The sequence below is a fragment of the Bombina bombina genome, chromosome 3 (assembly GCF_027579735.1).
Source record: "Bombina bombina isolate aBomBom1 chromosome 3, aBomBom1.pri, whole genome shotgun sequence".
Classification (NCBI taxonomy): Eukaryota; Metazoa; Chordata; class Amphibia; order Anura; family Bombinatoridae; genus Bombina; species Bombina bombina.
In genome coordinates, this window is record NC_069501.1 from 382,640,479 (window position 1) to 382,662,270 (window position 21,792).

The window sequence follows — 21,792 nt, forward strand, 5'->3', positions numbered from 1 at the left end:
TCCACAAGACTCTCTTCTAGTTTTAAAAGCTTCAAGTGCTCCCTAAAAACTCTACTGTTCAGGGATGCATACAACCTACGCTGACCTTTCCTATTACCAGTTCCTCTCCTCCATTGCTATCCCCTGAACCCCCTTAGCATGTAAGCCTAAAAGTCCAGCTGTTTGTAGATCACCTTCTTAAGAGCTGACTACAACAGTGCAACTCTTGGCAGGGCCCTCTACCCATTTGATCCCTATAATTGTTTTGTTGTACTCCCCCTTTGCTTATAGCGCTGCGGAATCTGTTGGAGCTCTACAAATAACTGATAATTATAATAATTGTAATTAGATTGAACTGGTATCTTTATTTGATTTTAAACCACAAGCATAAATGTAGGAAAGAAAACAAACATCTTGCCCCATTTATTCACATTTTTTATTTAATGTGATTTAATAGTAATAGGGGTGGGGATATGCTGGGAATGAGTTATTGGTATTGCAAAGTAATTTTATGTAATAGGAGTAAACCTATCAGGCCTGCTCTTCTAGTGACCATGTTCTTGCTTGATGATTTTTTTTTTACATGAAACTCAATGTCAAACATTCCGTCCCCCCAATCGTTCAAAGACACTTTTCTTTGCACATGGGGCCTCATCGGTGTTACCTGGAAAATTTTAAAAGAGAGATACAACAAAATATAATCTCTGATTTAGCATATATACACATTTGCAACATGTCCATGTTTTTTTAGAAATTAGATTATACATCAAATATTTACATACATATCTGTGTTAAAGTGGAAATATTTTAAAAATGATTTACTTATTGTACCACAAATACCATATGCTTTTTGATTTTGTGACAGTGTTTGTAACCTTTATTTATAATCTAGATGGCAATATTATTTAAATGTCTATAATGAGGGTACAATTAATTCTGGGAGAAATAAAATTGAGGTAGAATCAGTTAATGACCTCACCTGGTTCTCAAGTGCAGTTGCTTTGTTATTCTAAAGAACCCTATACACAGAAAAAAAGAGCTGCAGGAAATGTAGTGATTAAGATAAAATAGGATCTAAAGAAAGTAGAGAGACTGTAAAATATGAAGAGATTGTAGACCCCTGAGGGGGCCATAGGTGACCTGACTACAATGAGATCTGTAAGAAATGTAAGTTCCCTCATGGGATTAACTAAAGGAAAACATTTAATACCCTGTACACTGGGCATTCTCATGATAGGTAGTATGTTTTCCCTATGAAATTACATTTAGGAATTACATCTTTTAATCTACAATTTTATTTATTTTTGATCCTATTAAAATGAACCTCAACGTGTCAGTAAGTGATATGTGTGTTAACACACCTGTCAATATATTCATTAAGGCCTATACTTCTGTGGGATTCAGTCTGTATAGTTATTTTAGATTGCGTATACGGCTAACTCATGATTATTGTATAGAAAACAAACTCAGACTAAAGTTTTGCTTTTACATTCATTTCAAATGAGGGTCATATTCCTAAAAGGTGCTGATGAATACCGTAGGATCCATCATATACCAACAGAAGCATCTCACAGGTATTTCTAGATTCACCCCCTTTTCTCTGTAATTTTGCCAGGTTTTTAAGATGAGATCTCTAAGCTGATGATTTTGAGAGTCATAGAATATTAAAGGGTCATGATAATCAAAAATGTTTATATATATATAAAACAATGTTCCAAAATGCAATACACTCTTGTTTTGTTTTTTTCCATAGGAGTTGTCTCTTTTGAGAGACATCAAAAAATACAAAAGATCACATAACCTTTCTACTCTACAATCAATAGGTCTATTTTGGTTCAGCACCATGGATAGCGCTTGCTGATTGGTGGCTACATTTAGCCACCAGTCAGCAAGTGCTACCCAGGTCCTGAACCAAAGATGGACCGTCTCGTAAGCTTACATTCCGGCTTTTTCAAATAAAGATATTAAGAGAACGAAGAAAATTTGTTAATAGGAGTAAATTAGAAAGTTGCTTAAAATTGCATGCTCTCTCTAAATCATGGGGTTCAGTATCCCTTTAAAGTTGTTAGATATATTTATGTTAACATTTTTATCTGGAGGAGAAATGTGATCTCATGGCTTACACTTTTTAAGGATGAAAGCCAGGCTCAGGCATTTATTGGTCATTTCTAAATAAATAGAAAATAAATGGGAAAATTATATTGTCATGGAAGACATTCATAATATTTTAATTTAGTGTTAAAACAAAGTTTCCATTTTTTATCTGTAGTATATTGTATGCATATCATGAAAAAAAATCACTAATTAACTGATGATGGGAATAAGGTCACAATAAAGGGACCATCCAGCCCAAATTGGATTTACACCAGTGCATTTCAGTTTTGAATAGAAGCATTTTTGTATTATACATGTAGTAGCAAACATGCCTGTAATAAAAGCTATGGCTGTTTCAAAAGTGTATTTAAGTATGCACCGTGCACCAGCATTTTAAACACAGCACTTGCTCAGAGAGCAATTTGTTAATTGCTGACATGATACAAGCCCCACTGTGCTCTGAGCAACTGCGGTATTTAAAATGCTTGTGCACTGAGAATATCTAGCTAGCTATCTAGAGAAAAGTGCTAACACTAAAACAGTGATACATTTTACTAGAAGTATTTTTATATTCAAAGATGTAGTTCACCTATGCACATTTCAATTTTGACTGGAATGTCCCTTTAAATAGAGAAGAAGGTTTTCTAGAATAATGACTATGAAAATGGAAGTTTATTGAACAAAATGGTGGCTTCCAAAGTATAGAATACAGCTGTAATGGATGATTTTTACATCAAGTAATGTATGTTTGTAAGTACTTTTTGTTTGTCTTCATGCACATTCTCTTATATGAAAGATGTGTTTTGCGTTTGATGTGCTGCAATGATTTGTAAGCGCTTAATATTATTATTATTATTATCAGGTATTTGTAGAGCGCTAACAGGTTCCACAGCGCTATGAACACAGGTGGTATATAAAAACAATTACAGGGATCAAATGGTTAGAGGGTTCTGCTGAGAGTTGCACTGTTGTAGTTGGCTCTTATGAAGGTGGACTACAAAAAGCTAGGCTCATAGGCTTATATGCTATGCAGTTTAAGAGGATAGCAGTGGACATAGGAAGGTTAGTGTAGGTTGTATGCATCCCTGAATAGTAGAGTCTTCAGGGAGCACTTGAAGCTTTTAAAACTAGGGGAGAGTCTTGTGGAGTGAGACAGAGAGTTCCATAAGATGGGAGTCAGTCTGGAGAAATCTTGTAAACGTGAATGTGAGGAGGTAACAAGAGAGGAGGAGAGGAGGAGATCATGAGCACAGCGAAGGGGTCGAGAGGGAGAGTATCTGGAGACAAGGTCTGAAATGTAGGGGGAGCAATGCAATTGAGGGCTTTATGTGTCAGAGTGAGAATTTTGTGTTTAATCCTGGAGGCAAGAGGAAGCCAGTGAAGGGATTGGCAGAGAGGTGCGGCAGATGAAGAATGACATGTAAGGAAGATGAGCCTGGCAGAGGCATTTATTATGGATTGTAAAGGAGCTAGGCTGCAGCTAGGGAGACCAGAGAGGATGGAGTTGCAGTAGTCAAGGCGGGAAAGGATGAGAGAATGGATTAAAATCTTAGTTGTGTCTTGTGTAAGGAAATGTCTGATTTTAGCGATGTTTTTAAGGTGGAAGCGGCAGGCTTTAGCTAAGGACTGAATGTGAGGAGTATAAGAAAGATCTGAGTCAAGTGTGACCCCAAGACATTGGGCATGTGGGGTTGGGGTAATGATGGAGTTATCAACAGTTATAGAGACATGGGGTGTGGAGATTTTGGAAGAAGAGGGGAAAATAAGGAGCTCAGTTTTGGAGAGATTTAGCTTGAAGTAGTGAGAGGACATCCAAGATGAGATATGAGAGAGACAGTTAGTGACATGGGTTAGCAAGGAAGGAGATAGTTTTGGTGCAGAGAGGTAGATTTGGGTATCGTCGGCATACAGATGATAGTGAAACCCGTGGGACTTTATTAAGGAACCTAATGACATGTAGATTGAGAAGAGAAGGGGACCAAGAACAGAGCGTTGTGGTACCCCAACAGAAAGAGGTTACGGGCAGATGATGCCCCAGAGAAGGCTACACTAAAGGTACAGTTAGAAAGATAGAAAGAGAACCAAGAGAGAGCTGTGTTGCAGATGCCGAAGGATTGTAGGGAATTTGAGAGAATCAAAGGCTGCTGATATTGAATTACATAATATTTACAAGTGAATTGACTTTTTAATATAAATACTTTAAAGACCATTTCTGTTCAGAGCGTCAACTATTTTAAATGGTATAAGTTGAAAGTAAAAAAAGTTACAAAACCATGGGAATGCGTTAAATGGGAAGCAATACAACTTAAATATTTCTGGTCCGGTGAGAAATCTGATCAGTACTACATGGTCCCTCATATAAGTTTTAAGAGGCAATTTTAGGGAAGTTTTTATGTATAATTTATCTTTTTAAAGGGTTCCTATTGAGTACGTATAGTTATTGCACATTATTTGTTTATTAAGTCACCACTATGATCTGCTAATGTCTGTAATCTACAGATCTGAGTAATAGCTTACATTATGGAGTATTCTTCAAACAAAATATAAAATATCTCTGCAGCCTTTTGATGTTACTGGTTTGCTGATTTTGCATGGTATTTAATTCTAATTCATACAGATAATAACAGATTACCTGCACTATTACATTAGTAAGTTAATGTACCTGAGTCTCTTGTGCGAGGATCAGCCCTCTTCCCTAGTCTTTCAAACACACTCTTCCTCATATACAGAGCCTTTTCAGAGTCAGCTGAGAGAGGAGACAAAAAGCTTGTAAGAGACTTAAAAATACAGAATATCACACTACTTATTTACTCCACAGTCAATAGTGTTATTACTTTGTTGCCATACAAGGGCATTTAAATTCTTCATTACAAAATAATATATATTTTATAAAAACAAAAAATAAGGGTAGCACATGACTGGAAAATGCTATACTGTAATATAAAATACGTACACTTGGTATAATATTTTTAGCTATTAACAAAATAATTAGACTGTACATTACACATAGAATTGTTTACTCCTTGCTGATGAAACCCAAATAAATAATTATTTAGAACCACCCAGTGCAGCACTATTACTGTTTAATGTGGGATTTTATGGTAGTATTATTTTCTTTCGGCTAGATTACAAGTTTTGCGTTATATGAGGGGTGCGGTATTAACTTGCACGTTATTGTCACCGCTCACCTTACCTACAGTGCTGGTATGAATAAAGGTGGTGTATATCCTGCGCAAAGAACAGATGGGGAAGGGGGGTGGGGGATGCCTCTAGCTCTCCTCGATGGGTACCCTAGCGTGCCCAATGTGTAAAAGATATATACAAGGTAGAGGTGAGCGCCAAAAAGAAGGCTGAGGGTAGGGTGGGGAACGCTAAAATAGGCTAAAATTAGCTGATAAAATGTAGAGTTAAAATGTAGAGTTAAAAATTACAAATTTATTTATTCCATACAGTAATTATAATAATAAAAAAAAAAACAATGTACACTGATAGTTGTTCATGGATCCATGTTACAAATGGTAGCAAATTACAGTGTTGGGTAAAAATGCAATACAATACAATAATAAAAACAATTGTAGATACTGATAAATTCAGTGGCTGATGATATAGCCTTTTATGCTGAGTATCTATTTAATGATTAACACATTGGTTGAGTCCGGTAAGTGTAAGATGCTCCTGGTAGATGGTGTAGGGTTAATTGTAATCCAATAAGTGGCAAGATTTGGGTGTGATCAGTGTCCAATACAACAATTTGGAAAAAAGTGGTAGAAAAAATGTGTGTTCACTCTATGTGATGAAAAAATGATGATAAAAAGATGAAAAAATCCCTCCAAAAAATGTTATAAAAAATGAAAAAAAGTGAAAAAGGATAAAATAGGATAAAAAAATAGTGTCAGTTTTGAAATCCAAAGTGATGTTGGTGATGTCAGTGCAAATCAATCAATCGGTGGTTCAGTGTTGATGCAATGTTTAGAAAAAATAAGAATATGCAAAAAGAAAAAATCCTGAAAAAAAGAAAACAAACAATACTCTAATATATGCAATCTGTACAATAGATATATCAGTATTATGCTTACTCAGATCTGTCGACGCGTTTTACAGTGCTGGTATTACAGGTTTTTATAAACCCAGCGTTAAAAGGCAAGAAGTGAGCGTAGAGCAAAATTGCGCTCCATACCGCACTCCAATACCAGCGCTATTTAAGTCAGCGGTGAGCTGGTTGTACGTGCTTGTGCACGATTTCCCCATAGACATCAATGGGGAGAGCCAGCTGAGAAAAAGTCTAACACCTGCAATAAAGCAGCGTAAAGCTCCGTAATGCAGCCCCATTGATTCCTATGGGGAAAAAAAAATTATGTTTACACCTAACACCCTAACATGAACCCCGAATCTAAACACTCCTAATCTTACACTTATTAACCCCTAATCTGCCACCCCGACACCTACATTATACTTATTAACCCCTTATCTGCCGCTCCAGAAATTGCTGCCACTATAATAAACATATTAACCCCTAAACCGCCGCACTACTGCATCTCAAACACTATTTAAATAATATTAACCCCTAATCTGCCGCCCAACCTACATTTATTATCCCCTAATCTGCCGCCCCAACATAGCCGCCACTATATTAAATGTATTAACCTCTAAACCTAAGTCTTACCCTAACTTAAATATAATTAAAATAAATCTAACTAAAAATTACTATCATTACCTAAATAATTCCTATTTAAAACTAAATACTTACCTATAAAATAAACCCTAAGCTAGCTATAATATAACTAATAGTTACATTGTATCTAGCTTAGGGTTTATTTTTATTTTACAGGCAAGTTTGTATTTATTTTAACTAGGTAGAATAGTTACTAAATAGTTATTAACTATTTACTAACTACCTAGCTAAAATAAATACAAATTTACCTGTAAAATAAAACCTAACCTGTCTTACACTAACACCTAACCTTACAGTACAATTAAATAAATTACCTAAATTAAATACAATTAACTAAATTAAATACAAGTTATTTAAACTAATTACACCTAATCTAATAGCCCTATCAAAATAAAAAAAGCCCCCACAAAATTAAAAAAAACCCTAGCCTAAACTAAACTACCAATAGCCCTTAAAAGGGCCTTTTGCGGGGCATTGCCCCAAAGAAATCGTCTCTTTTACCTGTAAAAAACAACCCCCCAACAGTAAAACCCACCACCCACACAACCAACCCCCCAAATAAAACCCCAACTAAAAAAACCTGAGCTCCCCATTGCCCTGTTCCAATCAGCTAATAGAATGTGATCTCAATCCTATTGGCTGATTGCATCAGCCAATAGGATTTTTTCAACCTTAATTTCGATTGGCTGATAGAATTCTATCAGCCAATCGGAATCTAAGGGACGCCATCTTGGATGACGTCACTTAAAGGAACCTTCATTCGTCGTTAGTCATCGGAAAGAAGAGGATGCTCCGCGCCGGATGTCTTGAAGATGGGCCCGCTCCGCGCCGGATGGATGAAGATAGAAGATGCCGTCTGGATGAAGACTTCTGCCTGTCTGGAGGACCACTTCTCCCGGGTTGGATGAAGACTTCTCCCGGCTTCATTGAGGACTTCTTGCCGCTTCGTTGAGGACTTTTCCCGGCTTCGTTGAGGATGGATGTCTGCTCTTCAAAACTGTAGGTTGATCTTCAGGGGGTTAGTGTTAGGTTTTTTTAAGGGTTTATTGGGTGGGTTTTATTTTTAGATTAGGGTTTGGGCCGCATTAGAGCTAAATGCCCTTTTAAGGGCAATGCCCATCCAAATGCCCTTTCAGGGCAATGCGGAGCTTAGGTTTTTTTAGTTAGGGTTTTATTTGGGGGGTTGGTTGTGTGGGTGGTGGGTTTTACTGTTGGGGGGTTGTTTGTAAATTTTTTTACAGGATAAAGAGCTGATTTCTTTGGGGCAATGCCCCTCAAAAGGCCCTTTTATGGGCTATTGGTAGTTTAGTTTAGGCTAGGGTTTTTTTATTTTGGGGAGGGCTTTTTTTATTTTGATAGGGCTATTAAATTAGGTGTAATTAGTTTAAATATCTTGTAATTTGTTTTTTATTTTGTGTAATTTAGTGGGGTTTTTTTTGTAATTTAGGTATTTGTATTTAATTTATTTAATTGTACTGTAAGGTTAGGTGTTAGTGTAAGACAGGTTAGGTTTTATTTTACAGGTAAATTTGTATTTATTTTAGCTTGGTAGTTAGTAAATAGTTAATAACTATTTAGCAACTATTCTACCTAGTTAAAATAAATACAAACTTGCCTGTAAAATAAAAATAAACCCTAAGCTAGATACAATGTAACTATTAGTTATATTGTAGCTAGCTTAGGGTTTATTTATAGGTAAGTATTTAGTTTTAAATAGGAATTATTTAGTTAATGATAGTAATTTTTAGTTAGATTTATTTTAATTATATTTAAGTTAGGGGTGTTAGGGTAAGGGTTAGACTTAGGTTTAGGGGTTAATACATTTAATATAGTGGCGGCGACGATGGGGGTGGCAGATTTGGGGTTAATAAATGTAGGTAGGTGGCGGCAATGTTAGGGGCGGCAGATTAGGGGTTAATAATATTTAACTAGTGTTTGCGAGGCTGGAGTGCGGCGGTTTAGGGGTTAATATGTTTATTATAGTGGCGGCGATGTCGGGAGCTGCAGATTAGGGGTTAATAATTTTATTTTAGTGTTTGCAATGCGGGAGGGCCTCGTTTAGGGGTTAATAGGTAGTTTATGGGTGTTATTGTACTTTTTAGCACTTTAGTTATGAGTTTTATGCTATGGCTTTGCAGTGTAAAACTCATAACTACTGACTTTAGAATGCATTACAAATCTTGCGGGATAGGCTGTACCGCTCACTTTTTGGACTAAAAAAAAGAAGCTTGTAATACCGGCGCAATGGAAGTCCCATTAAAAAAAGACTTTACGAAAATTGCGTAAATTCATTTGCGGTACGGCCAAGAAAGTGTGCGGGACAGCTGTACCTACAAGACTCATAATAGCAGCGGTAGTAAAAAAGCAGCGTTATGAGCCTTAACGCTGCTTTTTTACTCATAACGCAAAACTCGTAATCTAGCCATTTGTTTTTTTAAATCCCAGCATATATTCCAGCTCAGAACACACAGCTGTGTGAAATGAATCCAGGGATCTTATAATAAAAAAGTACAAAACAGGTAATGTTGTTGGTGCAATGTTGGCCGATCAATAGCAAATGGAGCCCATAAACTCAATCAAATCCTTGACATTTGCTTTGCATTTTATAATGTTAATGTTGCAGCTAGTGCTTAATTTACTTGTTAATCAAAGCTGCTTACTAATTTATATAAAAAAAGCAGAAACAAAATAATAAAAAAAGTTACAAATATTGCTAGAATCACACTTTTTGAAGCTAGTGCACAAATTGAATATCATCATCAAAATGTTATTTTTTTTACTGAAATTAACGGCTAGATTTAGAGTTTTGTCGGTAACGACCCGAAAATCTAACCCCGGCTTTTTTCTGGCCGCACCATAAAAATAACTCTGGTATTGAGAGTCCACATAAAGGCTGCGTTAGGCTCCAAAAAAGGAGCGTAGAGAATATTTAACGCAGCTTCAACTCTCGATACCAGAGTTGCTTACGCAAGCGGCCAGCCTCAAAAACGTGCTCGTGCACGATTCCCCCATAGGAAACAATGGGACTGTTTGAGGTGAAAAAAAACCTAACACCTGCAAAAAAGCCGCGTTCAGCTCCTAACGCAGCCCCATTGTTTGCTATGGGGAAACACATCCTACGTCTGCACCTAACACCCTAACATGTACCCCGAGTCTAAACACCCCTAACCTTACACTTATTAACCCCTAATCTGCCGCCCCCGCTATCGCTGACCCCTGCATATTATTATTAACCCCTAATCTGCCGCTCCGTAAACCGCCGCTACTTACATTATCCCTATGTACCCCTAATCTGCTGCCCCTAACACCGCCGACCCCTATATTATATTTATTAACCCCTAATCTGCCCCCCACAACGTCGCCTCCACCTGCCTCCACTTATTAACCCCTAATCTGCTGAGCGGACCGCACTGCTATTATTACAAAGTTATTAACCCCTAATCCGCCTCACTAACCCTATAATAAATAGTATTAACCCCTATCTGCCCTCCCTAACATCGCCGACACCTAACTTCAATTATTAACCCCTAATCTGCCGACTGGAGCTCACCGCTATTCTAATAAATGTATTAACCCCTAAAGCTAAGTCTAACCCTAACACTAACACCCCCCTAAGTTAAATATAATTTACATCTAACGAAATTAATTATCTCTTATTAAATAAATTATTCCTATTTAAAGCTAAATACTTACCTGTAAAATAAATCCTAATATAGCTACAATATAAATTATAATTATATTATAGCTATTTTAGGATTAATATTTATTTTACAGGCAACTTTGTAATTAGTTTAACCATGTACAATAGCTATTAAATAGTTAAGAACTATTTAATAGTTACCTAGTTAAAATAATTACAAAATTACCTGTAAAATAAATCCTAACCTAAGTTACAATTAAACCTAACACTATACTATCATTAAATTAATTAAATAAAATACCTACAATTACCTACAATTAAACCTAACACTACACTATCAATAAATAAATTAAATACAATTCCGACAAATAACTACAATGAAATAAACTAACTAAAGTACAAAAAATAAAAAAGAACTAAGTTACAAAAAATAAAAAAATATTTACAAACATAAGAAAAATATTACAACAATTTTAAACTAATTACACCTACTCTAAGCCCCCTAATAAAATAACAAAGACCCCCTAAATAAAAAATGCCCTACCCTATTCTAAATTACTAAAGTTCAAAGCTCTTTTACCTTACCAGCCCTGAACAGGGACCTTTGCGGGCATGCCCCAAGAAGTTCAGCTCTTTTGCCTGTAAAAAAAAACATACAATACCCCCCCCAACATTACAACCCACCACCCACATACCCCTAATCTAACCCAAACCCCCCTTAAATAAACCTAACACTAAGCCCCTGAAGATCATCCTACCTTGTCTTCACCTCACCAGGTATCACCGATCCGTCCTGGCTCCAAAATCTTCATCCAACCCAACGGGGGCTGGCGATCCATCATCCGGTGGCTAAAGAGGTCCAGAAGAGGCTCCAAAGTCTTCATCCTATCCGGGAAGAAGAGGCGATCCGGACCGGCAACCATCATGATCCAAGCGGCATCTTCTATCTTCATCCGATGACGACCGGCTCCATCCTGAAGACCTCCACCGCGGACCCATCTTCTTCCGGCGACGTCCAACTGAAGAATGACGGTTCCTTTAAGGGACGTCATCCAAGATGGAGTCCCTCGAATTCCGATTGGCTGATAGGATTCTATCAGCCAATCGGAATTAAGGTAGGAATATTCTGATTGGCTGATGGAATCAGCCAATCAGAATCAAGTTCAATCCGATTGGCTGATCCAATCAGATTGAGCTCGCATTCTATTGGCTGTTCCGATCAGCCAATAGAATGCGAGCTCAATCTGATTGGCTGATTGGATCATATCAGCCAATCGAAATTCGAGGGACGCCATCTTGGATGACGTCCCTTAAAGGATCCGTCATTCTTCAGTTGGACGTCGCCGGAAGAAGATGGGTCCGCGGTGGAGGTCTTCAGGATGGAGCCGGTCGTCATCAGATGAAGATAGAAGATGCCTCTTGGATCAAGATGGTTGCCGGTCCGGATCGCCTCTTCTTCCCGGATAGGATGAAGACTTTGGAGCCTCTTCTGGACCTCTTCCGCCACCGGATGATGGATCGCCAGCCCCCGCTTGGGTTGGATGAAGATTTTGGAGCCAGGACGGATCGGTGATACCTGGTGAGGTGAAGACAAGGTAGGATGATCTTCAGGGGCTTAGTGTTAGGTTTATTTAAGGGGGGTTTGGGTTAGATTAGGGGTATGTGGGTGGTGGGTTGTAATGTTGGGGGGGGTATTGTATGTTTTTTTTTACAGGCAAAAGAGCTGAACTTCGTGGGGCATGCCCCGCAAAGGGCCCTGTTCAGGGCTGGTAAGGTAAAAGAGCTTTGAACTTTAGTAATTTAGAATAGGGTAGGGCATTTTTTATTTAGGGGGTCTTTGTTATTTTATTAGGGGGCTTAGTGTAGGTGTAATTAGTTTAAAATTGTTGTAATATTTTTCTTATGTTTGTAAATATTTTTTTATTTTTTGTAACTTAGTTCTTTTTTATTTTTTGTACTTTAGTTAGTTTATTTCATTGTAGTTATTTGTCGGAATTGTATTTAATTTATTTATTGATAGTGTAGTGTTAGGTTTAATTGTAGGTAATTGTAGGTAATTGTAGGTATTTTATTTAATTAATTTAATGATAGTATAGTGTTAGGTTTAATTGTAACTTAGGTTAGGATTTATTTTACAGGTAATTTTGTAATTATTTTAACTAGGTAACTATTAAATAGTTCTTAACTATTTAATAGCTATTGTACATGGTTAAAATAATTACAAAGTTACCTGTAAAATAAATATTAATCCTAAAATAGCTATAATATAATTATAATTTATATTGTAGCTATATTAGGATTTATTTTACAGATTAGGGGTTAATAAATATAATATAGGGGTCGGCGGTGTTAGGGGCAGCAGATTAGGGGTACATAAGGATAACGTAGGTGGCGACGCTTTGCGGTCGGGAGATTAGGGGTTAATAAGTGTAGGTAGCTGGCAGCGACGTTGTGGGGGGCAGATTAGGGGTTAATAAATATAATATAGGGGTCGGCGGTGTTAGGGGCAGCAGATTAGGGGTACATAAGGATAACGTAGGTGGCGGTCGGCAGATTAGGGGTTAAAAAAATTTAATTGAGTGGCGGCCATGTGGGGGTACATCGGTTTAGGGGTACATAGGTAGTTTATGGGTGTTAGTGTACTTTACAGGGAGTGCAGAATTATTAGGCAAGTTGTATTTTTGAGGATTAATTTTATTATTGAACAACAACCATGTTCTCAATGAACCCAAAAAACTCATTAATATCAAAGCTGAATAGTTTTGGAAGTAGTTTTTAGTTTGTTTTTAGTTTTAGCTATTTTAGGGGGATATCTGTGTGTGCAGGTGACTATTACTGTGCATAATTATTAGGCAACTTAACAAAAAACAAATATATACCCATTTCAATTATTTATTTTTACCAGTGAAACCAATATAACATCTCAACATTCACAAATATACATTTCTGACATTCAAAAACAAAACAAAAACAAATCAGTGACCAATATAGCCACCTTTCTTTGCAAGGACACATGGATTCTGTCAGTGTTTTGATCTGTTCACCATCAACATTGCGTGCAGCAGCAACCACAGCCTCCCAGACACTGTTCAGAGAGGTGTACTGTTTTCCCTCCTTGTAAATCTCACATTTGATGATGCACCACAGGTTCTCAATGGGGTTCAGATCAGGTGAACAAGGAGGCCATGTCATTAGATTTTCTTCTTTTATACCCTTTCTTGACAGCCACGCTGTGGAGTACTTGGACGCGTGTGATGGAGCATTGTCCTGCATTAAAATCATGTTTTTCTTGAAGGATGCAGACTTCTTCCTGTACCACTGCTTGAAGAAGGTGTCTTCCAGAAACTGGCAGTAGGACTGGGAGTTGAGCTTGACTCCATCCTCAACCCGAAAAGGCCCCACAAGCTCATCTTTGATGATACCAGCCCAAACCAGTACTCCACCTCCACCTTGCTGGCGTCTGAGTCGGACTGGAGCTCTCTGCCCTTTACCAATCCAGCCACGGGCCCATCCATCTGGCCCATCAAGACTCACTATCATTTCATCAGTCCATAAAACCTTAGAAAAATCAGTCTTGAGATATTTCTTGGCCCAGTCTTGACGTTTCAGCTTGTGTGTCTTGTTCAGTGGTGGTCATCTTTCAGCCTTTCTTACCTTGGCCATGTCTCTGAGTATTGCACACCTTGTGCTTTTGGGCACTCCAGTGATGTTGCAGCTCTGAAATATGGCCAAACTGGTGGCAAGTGGCATCTTGGCAGCTGCACGCTTGACTTTTCTCAGTTCATGGGCAGTTATTTTGCGCCTTGGTTTTTCCACACGCTTCTTGCGACCCTGTTGACTATTTTGAATGAAACGCTTGATTGTTCGATGATCACGCTTCAGAAGCTTTGCAATTTTAAGAGAGCTGCATCCCTCTGCAAGATATCTCACTATTTTTTACTTTTCTGAGCCTGTCAAGTCCTTCTTTTGACCCATTTTGCCAAAGGAAAGGAAGTTGCCTAATAATTATGCACACCTGATATAGGGTGTTGATGTCATTAGACCACACCCCTTCTCATTACAGAGATGCACATCACCTAATATGCTTAATTGGTAGTAGGCTTTCGAGCCTATACAGCTTGGAGTAAGACAACATGCATAAAGAAAACAAAAATTATCAATCCTTGGATTGATGGAGTGTACACCTATATAGCACTCATTCCCTAATTGATAGTGACAAAAATTGGACAAGAACTGTGTCTCCTTGGAGGAGAGTGTGCGTGGGGATGTTTATTAAAATATAACCTTTATTGGTAATCTTTTAAAAATATACGGCAACAAACACAATTGACATACAAACTTTATTAAAAACACATTAAACTAACCTATGAATATAGCCAGACAGAGATATCCTTTTTGGACTTGAGAATTTTTAAAAAAAGTAATAGCATGGTGGGGACTGATTTATACAGAAAGAAAACGGCCACCAACACTATTCTATACAATACAAGTGCACATGCACCATGCACAGTTAAATCACTCCCAACAGGAGAATTTCTACGAGTCAAAAGAAACTGTTCAGAACCAGACTTATATAAAATAAGAGCACAAGAAACATCAGATCGCCTTAGCCAGAGGGGGTACAGTAAATCTCTTATTAAAAAAGCAAAGGATAGAGCAACAAAAACAGAACGTCAGAATCTATTGAAACCTAAGATTCGCACTAGTGACAACAAAACCAGATTAGTGTTAACTTATAACACACAGAGCAAAGATATAATTCAAATAATCAATAAACACTGGCATATCTTGCAAGCAGATAATACCCTGAACCAATTCCTAGGATCCAAAGTTGATATCAGTTATCGACGCACAAAAAATCTGAAAGATTTAGTGAGCCCCAGCCATTACACTCGTAAAAAGAAAACTACTGCCAGTGGCATACAAAATGGATCATACCCATGTGGGAATTGTATCAGCTGCAAATTCCTGAAAAAAACAACATCAGTTACAGACAGATTTGATAAAAAACATCCAATCAAATCTTTCATCAATTGCAACACTACCGGCGTAATTTATGTTTTACAATGTAAGTGTCCCAAAAAGTATGTAGGGATGACGACACGTAAATTACGAACAAGATTACAAGAACATGTGCGCAATATCAGGAATGCAGCTAAAGACTTAAAGAACAAAAAGGCCATCTCATCAGTAGCACAACATTTTTACAAATTCCATCAAGGAAAGGCAGAAGGGCTCCTATGCTTTGGTATTTATAAAACCAACCTAGGAATTAGAGGTGGAGATAAAGAAACAAGTTTATTACAATGTGAAAGCAGATGGATTTATCTGCTTAACTCCATACAACCTAATGGGTTAAATGAACATAACAATTACTTTTCATACCTGTAGATATAAACAAGATGACAAATACCAGCAACCGAGAAAATCAACTTATAAATAACTTTGGAAAAAGCAAATTATATCATCATACAGACTATAAATGCATCAGTCACCCAATATGGATTATATATCCATCACTCTCCACGGACACCTAACATTCGTTATCTGCCTTTATGACCACTACCAAGCAGATATTTAATTATCTATTATTCACAATTATTTAATTTCCTTTCTTTTTTTCTTTTAGTATCAATATCACGATAGTACCAGCACTGCTTTGTGCTCACATCACACCCACTTTCACTTATACCTCACATGGCACTGTATCACTTTATCGAAACAAATAGTTATTCTATTAGAATTCTCATTTTCATAATCCCTTATGTAGTAGGGACGTATCTCAGCTTAAGTTAGCACCATCACCTCTTGGATTCACATTTAGTCAACATAACAAGACTTTCATCTCAAAGTACTTTTCCTCAATTAACATAACACCGTGCAATATGAGAAACACTTGACAGCACGTTTCATATCAAACTACAAGTAGGCAGTAGAACAACTCCTGACCAAACTCACCATTAAACTCACTAATAATGGAAACATAAAAGTAAATGTAAGAACTAGCCGAATGGAGACTATTATAAATGTTTAAAATCTTTTAATAATGTTACTATCAGTATTTATTGTTTCTCATTTTACACATTATTAGTATTATTCCCCAATTACACTGCTGTCAGTGTTTTTTCTAGATATTTCTCATCTTAATCCAGCCAGATATCTACATTTTCCTTTTAAGTTAAAAAGTTTTCAGTACAACCCATTATATTATGAATAATCCAAAATCTACTTTGCCAGTTTATCTGTACCCATCTTTATATTACAAGATTAACATTCATCATGAATAACCTGCCAGTAATAGAATCTGTCATTGGCATATTCAAAATCATAAAAACATAGACCACAATCACAAAAAACAGTTTTTGAGAACGTTTATTTAAAGAATAATTTAAGAAACTTCAGAAGATCTTTGCCTTCCCAATGTTCTTCCGGGGGTTTTGTTCCCCCTTTCGTTGGAATAAGATGTGCAGATTTTTCTTACTACAAAACTACATTGAGATCCGGAATCTTTATATCACACAATGAATGAAGGAACAGCCTTACCCAATAACATTCCGCCTTTAACACACACAGGCTGTCCCACATTCAATGATTGGTTCCTCGTCAGGAACAATCTGATTGGTTCTTAACGTCCAATAGGAGGAGCAGTGCCAGCCAATAAATAGACATCAGCATGGCCGCGCCGTACCCTTTGAAAAAGCCACGTTAGTGGCGAAACATGTTAGGGAATTGTTTGTAGAATGCCAGTTAGCATTTTTTAATCAGCAGGAACAGAGGTCTTTATATTATATATAACTATTGTGGTTGTGCACAATATTAAGTAAATTTACTTGTAAACGGAGTTTATTCAGTAGCATGAGCATTTGATATTAGAAGCCTAGAACTGGCCAACGGCCAGATTTAAGGAGCTTTAATAAGATATATACAACACTGTCAATATTTGGCGAAGTACCCCACGCCAAATTGACAGGTATAGCCTAGGATTTAGCAAGCGGTTAACAGTATTAAAAACCAGATATAGATACGGTATCACAAGGATTGCAAGTAGCTATATATGTGATACATTAAGCTTAGACACATGTGATACATTAAGCCTGGAATTTGCAAGCGGTTAATATTGTTATACATTAACCTAGATACAATATCGCAAGTATTGCAAATATTGCAAACAGTTATATAGGCGAAACATTAAGCCCAGATATAATAATGCAAGTACTTAGCGTATTATCTTAAAAAAACAACCAGTATCAAAAGCAAGCATTCAGCAAGCGGTTAGGAATACGAATATTTAAATACACAGAAAAAAACGCCAATATTCAGCAAACTCACACCACAATACCGCTAACAACTCCTAAGGCCTAAGAGGACAACATGCTTTAATTATTCAAGACCACTTAGTAATAGTTGATACATACTAAGCGCATAATTTTCATACCAGAACAGCTACTTTCTTGTAATATTAAAGCATACTCACAAGAATATTATAACTCTTACATCGTAAGATCCTAACGCTAAGATCCATTAGAGCTACTAAATTATTCAAATATGCTACTGTTATAACAAGTATAGTACACACTACCAACTTCAAAAATTCCAAGAAATTTAAAAAATACAATTTCTGTGTAATGACTCAAGCACAATGTTTGTGCATACTTAAGTATTGATAAATATACGATCTAAGATATCAAGCACAATGCTTGTGATTTAAGCACAATGCTTGTGCATACTTAAGTATTGACAAATACACATTCTAAGATATCACAGGGGTTAATACATTAACTTACCGACCAGAATTATCATACTATACACAGCAAGTACTTTCAGTATCTATATAGTTAGGAGGCTACTTAAAACAGCAGTATACATATATTTCCCACAATATCATACTGAAATAACAAGACAACTACTAGGAAATTAAGCAGTATCTCACCAAGATACACAAGAAACGCAATTTTACAAGCATTAATAATAAATATTGGTGATAACATGGAATATTTACGCTAATACCTTTAATATCAAAATTTGATTTGAAAGTTGAGTCACAGATCACTCATATAACAACAGAGTAAATATCACAATACCACAGCCTTCTCAAATATAAGCTCAAAGTATAATAAATCACTATATAATCACTGGGATTAACCTGACCTCCAACTCAAGTAATTTCTGAAATACAACACAACCACGCAATGTACTCCGTGAATAACGGATAATAATCTATTAAGACCCAAACCTGTGTTTTTAATAAAGTTTGTATGTCAATTGTGTTTGTTGCCGTATATTTTTAAAAGATTACCAATAAAGGTTATATTTTAATAAACATCCCCACGCACACTCTCCTCCAAGGAGACACAGTTCTTGTCCAATTTTTGTCACTATCAATTAGGGAATGAGTGCTATATAGGTGTACACTCCATCAATCCAAGGATTGATAATTTTCGTTTGACAAAACAAGTACACAGCACCTCAGCCAATTTTTTTAGGTAACACTACCAATCTGGTTGGATATTTATACCATATTAACAGAACCAGAAATCACTAGGCTACCCTAAGTTGTAAATTTAAGCAGTGCCATTAGTATCCCCCTTCTTTTTCCTTTGTTGAATTCTTTACCTAGCACGCTAGGTCCAACTAATAGAGCACGCTAGTCTAAACAGACAGTATTAACAATATGACTAACAAATTGGAACAAGATAGAATAACCAGAAATAACAAACGATTAATAGATTTCCAAGAGGTTTTCAATGAACCACAATCTCTTAATACAGAGCCAACAGCAGACCGATTGGATCAAATATTACGTGAACTCCATAAAAATCTCTATAAGCAAGATAAAGTATGGTGGAACCATCACTTTTTTGATAAGTACATCGAACGAAAATTAATTCCCAGAGGCCTCAGAATACAACTCTTCCCTGCCTTTGAATTCAAACAGAAAGAACTAACTATAGAGTGGGAAGAAGCTTTGTCTGAGTGCTCTAATAAATTAATGAATATCCTTATCAAACACGATACTGCAGAATATGAGAGATTAGAAGAGTTGATAAAAATACAAAATGAACAACTGAAACAATTTGAGACACTTAAAGAATTTGAAACCTCCTATAAAAAATACCAAAAAGAACTTGACAGATATGAGGCAGAAATTAAACAAACCAAAATGGGAAAACTAAACAGAGATGTGGAAGACTTCCAAAACAACAGGGTATACAGATGGAAAAGAAAATTCAATTCTAACATCTCTACAAATCGCCAAAGAGTAACTATTATACAAAGCGACACAGAGACAGAGGGTGAAGAATCTGATAACCCTATAGAGGAAGCAACCCCAGAACGACCTATCAAATCTGCCCCAACTCAGTCAGAAAACAGAAAAAGGAAAGGTTTTTTAGAGGAAGGTATCAACATAAACCCAGATCCACCAGAAGAGGTAGGGGGGGCAAACAAAAAAGCAACAAGAACCAGAAGTGTCAGAGACACCAGACACAGCAACAAACCTTACAAAAGGAGCCCCAGTCCTTTCTCCAAAATCAAACTGAAACAATGAAAGTGTTAAACCTATCTAATAAAATGTTGTCAGAAGACCACCTATCTCTACTATCCAAAGGGTTATCCTTTTGCCCAAGCACATCACTTGATAAGTTTGACAATATCAAGGATATACAATTATTCTTGCGAAAACTACTACTACGTAAACAATATGCAGATATAAAAAATCAACAAGAACCAAATATAGAGAATCAATGGACCATAGAGGATTTAACAGTACTACAGGATTTAGAAGATCTACTGAAGGAAAATGAAACAGAGGGAAGTACAAATTGGCGTAATAACCTAATCAATAAATCCAAATATATACCTAAATCCTCCATAAGCCCAAGTGTACAAATTTTCAACAACATCGTTTGTAAAGAGATATCGAATTTACAAGTCAAATCCCCTCCAACAAATTTAACCAAAGGTGAAAAACGTGCTCTAGCCGAAATTCAAAAGTGGGATGACATTATAGTCCGCCAAGCGGACAAAGGTGGTAATATCGTTCTCTGGCCTAGAGAGATGTATCTAAAAGAAGCCAATTCACAATTAACCAATGAGACTTGTTACAAAAAACTGTGGAGCAACCCCACTGATCAATTTTTAACGCAGTATAAAGATCTCATTGCTCAAGCCAAAATGAATAACATCATCAGTGAAAAAGAGAAGAAATTCCTGACTGTAAACCATCCGAAAACAGCCACCTTTTATTTGATCCCCAAGGTACACAAAAATGCCAAACATCCTCCGGGTCGCCCCATAGTGTCTGGTAATGGAAATTTGACAGAAAAAGCAAGCAAATATATCGACCAGCGATTAAGAGAATTTCTAACAGAAATCCCTTCATATATAAAAGACACTATGGAGACACTTCAGCATTTACAAGGTATCCAATTAGGACCCACATCTTGGCTTGTCACTGCAGATGTAGAGGCTCTCTACACCAGTATCCAACATGAATTAGGGCTGGAAGCAGTTCGATACTACCTTAATTTACAAACAGAAGAAGATGACAATCACAATAAATTTGTGTTAAAATTACTTGAATTTGTACTCAAAAAGAATTACTTCGTTTTTAACGACCAATTCTATCTGCAAACAAGGGGGACAGCCATGGGGACAGCGTGTGCACCCACATACGCCAACCTATTTTTAGGTTGGTGGGAGCACAACACTGTCTTCATTGACGACAATGATGAATTTACTAAACATATCCCCCTCTGGCTAAGGTACATAGATGACATTCTTTTTATCTGGGAAGGACCTAAGGATAAGTTGAACATGTTTCTAAAGACCCTAAATGTAAACAGGTTAAACATTAAACTAACCTATGAATATAGCCAGACAGAGATATCCTTTTTGGACTTGAGAATTTTTAAAAAAAGTAATAGCATGGTGGGGACTGATTTATACAGAAAGAAAACGGCCACCAACACTATTCTATACAATACAAGTGCACATGCACCATGCACAGTTAAATCACTCCCAACAGGAGAATTTCTACGAGTCAAAAGAAACTGTTCAGAACCAGACTTATATAAAATAAGAGCACAAGAAACATCAGATCGCCTTAGCCAGAGGGGGTACAGTAAATCTCTTATTAAAAAAGCAAAGGATAGAGCAACAAAAACAGAACGTCAGAATCTATTGAAACCTAAGATTCGCACTAGTGACAACAAAACCAGATTAGTGTTAACTTATAACACACAGAGCAAAGATATAATTCAAATAATCAATAAACACTGGCATATCTTGCAAGCAGATAATACCCTGAACCAATTCCTAGGATCCAAAGTTGATATCAGTTATCGACGCACAAAAAATCTGAAAGATTTAGTGAGCCCCAGCCATTACACTCGTAAAAAGAAAACTA

The 21,792-nt window shown here is 36.7% G+C and overlaps 1 protein-coding gene across 1 annotated transcript in view; it reads right to left on the reverse strand.

The window, feature by feature from the left end:
- Positions 1-21,792, reverse strand: part of LOC128652347 (zinc finger CCCH domain-containing protein 11A-like) — a 56,732-nt gene that overhangs the window by 3,738 nt on the left and 31,202 nt on the right. Inside the window, exon 7 of the mRNA XM_053705288.1 lies at positions 4,736-4,819. Within this exon, the coding sequence (XP_053561263.1) occupies positions 4,736-4,819 (84 nt within the window). The remainder of the gene's footprint in view (positions 1-4,735; positions 4,820-21,792) is intronic.